This window comes from Nematolebias whitei, chromosome 15 (assembly GCF_014905685.2).
Source record: "Nematolebias whitei isolate Nwh7 chromosome 15, NemWhi1, whole genome shotgun sequence".
In the NCBI taxonomy this organism is placed as follows: domain Eukaryota; kingdom Metazoa; phylum Chordata; class Actinopteri; order Cyprinodontiformes; family Rivulidae; genus Nematolebias; species Nematolebias whitei.
The window spans coordinates 6,447,662-6,450,636 of NC_056512.1; the positions used below are offsets into that span (position 1 = coordinate 6,447,662).

Here is a 2,975-nt window from a genome sequence, read left to right on the forward strand (position 1 = left end):
ACAGGAAGTACACACAGATATACAGGAAGTACACACATATACACAGGAAGTACACACATACACAGGAAGTACACACATATACAGGAAGTACACACATATAGACAGGAAGTACATACAAATATACAGGAAGTACATACAAATATACAGGAAGTACACAGAGATATACAGGAAGTACACACAGATATACAGGAAGTGCACACAGATATACAGGAAGTATACACATGAAGCCCAGTAAGGAGAATCTGCTACGAACAGTGTGTGCAGCTTGTTTTTATACCTCATCAGTTCAGCTGAGCTCACAGACTCAGAGGTGTCCTTGGAGCTACACCCAGCTCCTCATCCAGCTTTCTACTAACCCAAACATATGGTTCATGGACAGAGTTAACATTCTCATCCATAGTAATAAAAACATCCATAATCTTTTATCAAAACTTCCCTAACACTATGCTTTAGTTTTATATTGCTTAAAAGTACAATTTCCTTGTAGGGCTTTAACAGACTACTCAAGTAATCTACACATCGATTCATAGGACACCTATCGAGGTTTTTAATTTCACGTCGAGTATTCGTGGTGACGTCATTACGCCGCCGTTGCGTCATTGCGTCACGTGTCACGTGATCCGCACCGGCGTGGGTTACAAAATGGATTCATCCAAGCAGACGGATGGAGCAGAGCAGGGCCAGTCTTGACAAATAGGTAGAAATGCATCAATAGTATGGAAATATTTCACTAAAGATGAATCTTCTGGTTCAACTACCGTAAGGAAACAGAAAATGAATCAACTTCCTGACTGTTTGGAGCGCGTTGCGAACCGGTGTTACACCATATTTTGTGACAGTAGGGGGCGGTGTTGCACTGTTGCAGGTCACAGAGTATGGTGTAACACCGGGTCCAATCTACCGAACCAGCTTCCTTCGGACCTTGTTTCACAAACAAAAAGCAAAAAATATTAATCTCTAAACCTATTAAAAAAATCTATAAACATATTAATCTCTAAAACTAAACTTAATGCGCACCACAGCTGGCGGTGGTGCGGGGTGGGACACCCACTGTTTTAGTTTCGTTTTTGACGTGCTGCACGTTTCTTCACGTTTGCAGCTTAATAATAATAATAATAATAACTAATAGTTTAGTTTTTCCTGTGACTTATTTGCAATATGATAAATGGTAGGAGCATAATATATGCTCCCAATGTATTTTTGGTCCTTTTTTTGTAAATAATGACCTTTTTTGCGGTTTTATTTATTTATTTATTTTTGTATCTTTAGATCCTATGATGTCATCAAGTACTCGAGTTCTACTCGAGTTTTATTATGTTAATGTCGAGTTTAAAAATTATGTAGTCGTTCAACCCCTATTTCCTTGTAAGGTGGATGATTTGAAAAAGAAAAAGAAAGCAATGTGCCCACTTCATTTAAACACTCATCTGTTGAAACCCCTCAGCAACAGGAGACATGAGCGTACTGCTTGTTGCTGTGTTTTCTAAATTTTCTTGTTCGTCCTCTCAGGACATTGGATCAGACCTGAGGTCCCAGAAGTCAGTGATCACAGAGACGGAGCAGAATCTGCGCCTGGCCAGGGGCAGCTGCGACGACATGGCCATTAAGTTACAGGAGCACTGTCCTGACATCGAACGGCAGGAAGCTGATGTTCAGAAGCTCAGCAAGCGCTACAACAACCTGATCAGGCAGACGGAAAACAGGTGAGCTGGTTAGAGAGGGCGGAGCTTCCAAGACACAGAGGGCGGAGCTTCCAGACTGGTGAAGAAAAAACGAGGACGCTCTCCACAATGATTGATGAGGGCTTTTCATGTGTTGCAGGTCTCAAAGCCTACAGAGAGCCAAAATGGCTCACAAGAATTACCGCAATGATTATGACAATCTGAACAGCTGGCTGTCTCGTGTCCCCAATTACGAGCCCCGTGAAACTGATGACATGAGACAAGTGGAGACTAAGCTGAAGAACCAGAGGGTGAGACACTCATGCTGTAGTATCATGGTTTCTGTTAGTGATAGTGATGTTTGCTCCAACTCTAAAAATGTGCTTGTTTTTGTTTCTGCAGAACCTGCTCTCTGACATCGCGAGGAAGGAGTCTGATCTGAACAACGTCTCTAAAAATGCTCATCTTTACCAGCAAGCAGTCAAAGTAAGATCTCTGGACATGCATCAGATCACACTGCCATGAAATGGTTTTAACTCGTTCATCTTTGTAGGACTACGAGAATGAAACAGAGAAGTTCCGGTCTATTCTGGACCTGGAGGATGGACTCGTACCTCAGACCTACAAGAGAAGCCGCCTGGAGTCCCCAGCACTGGTGGTCAAAGCAGAGGTGACCTTCTCTACCCACTCAGAAGCTAGAGCTGAAAAACACCACACAAACATTTGTTTTTATTTAACCTTTATTTAACCAGGTGAATCCCACTGAGATCACAGATCTCTTTGTAAGGGAAGCCTGGGCTGAAGCAGGGCCAGATGAACACTTCGCTGTACCCTGGGCCCCTTAGAGATCATGGGCCCCTGGGCAGTTGCCCAGTTGCCCATATGGTTACTCCGGCCTTGGGCTGAAGGCAGCCTAACATGCATGTTTTTGAGCTGTGGGAGGAAACTGGAGTACCCGGAGAATACCCATGCATGCACGGAGAGAACATGCAAACTCCACACAGAAAGACCCCAGGTCCAACCAGGGATTGAAACCAGGGCCTTGCTGTGAGGCAACAGTGCTAACCACTGAGCCATCGTGCTGCCAACATCATCTATGTCAGAAGGCAGCAGGAATTCTCAGGAACATGCAAAGATTTGTTGAAGACACTAAAACTTAGTTGTCAAAGCTAAAAGCAAAATGTATCAAAAGACTAGATAAAAGCAAAACAATAACTAAGAGCTAAAATAATACTACCACTAGCATTAGTATCATAATAGTACTACTTACCTGTGTGTGTGTGTGTGTGTCTGTGTGTGTGTATATATATCTAT

The 2,975-nt window shown here is 43.0% G+C and overlaps 1 protein-coding gene across 1 annotated transcript in view; it reads left to right on the plus strand.

Annotated features, from left to right (window-relative positions):
* ppl (periplakin) overlaps nt 1–2,975 on the plus strand; it is a 57,341-nt gene that overhangs the window by 45,397 nt on the left and 8,969 nt on the right. The window contains exons 17-20 of the mRNA XM_037688791.1: nt 1,510–1,703; nt 1,822–1,972; nt 2,064–2,147; nt 2,215–2,331. Of these exons, the coding sequence (XP_037544719.1) occupies nt 1,510–1,703; nt 1,822–1,972; nt 2,064–2,147; nt 2,215–2,331 (546 nt within the window). The remainder of the gene's footprint in view (nt 1–1,509; nt 1,704–1,821; nt 1,973–2,063; nt 2,148–2,214; nt 2,332–2,975) is intronic.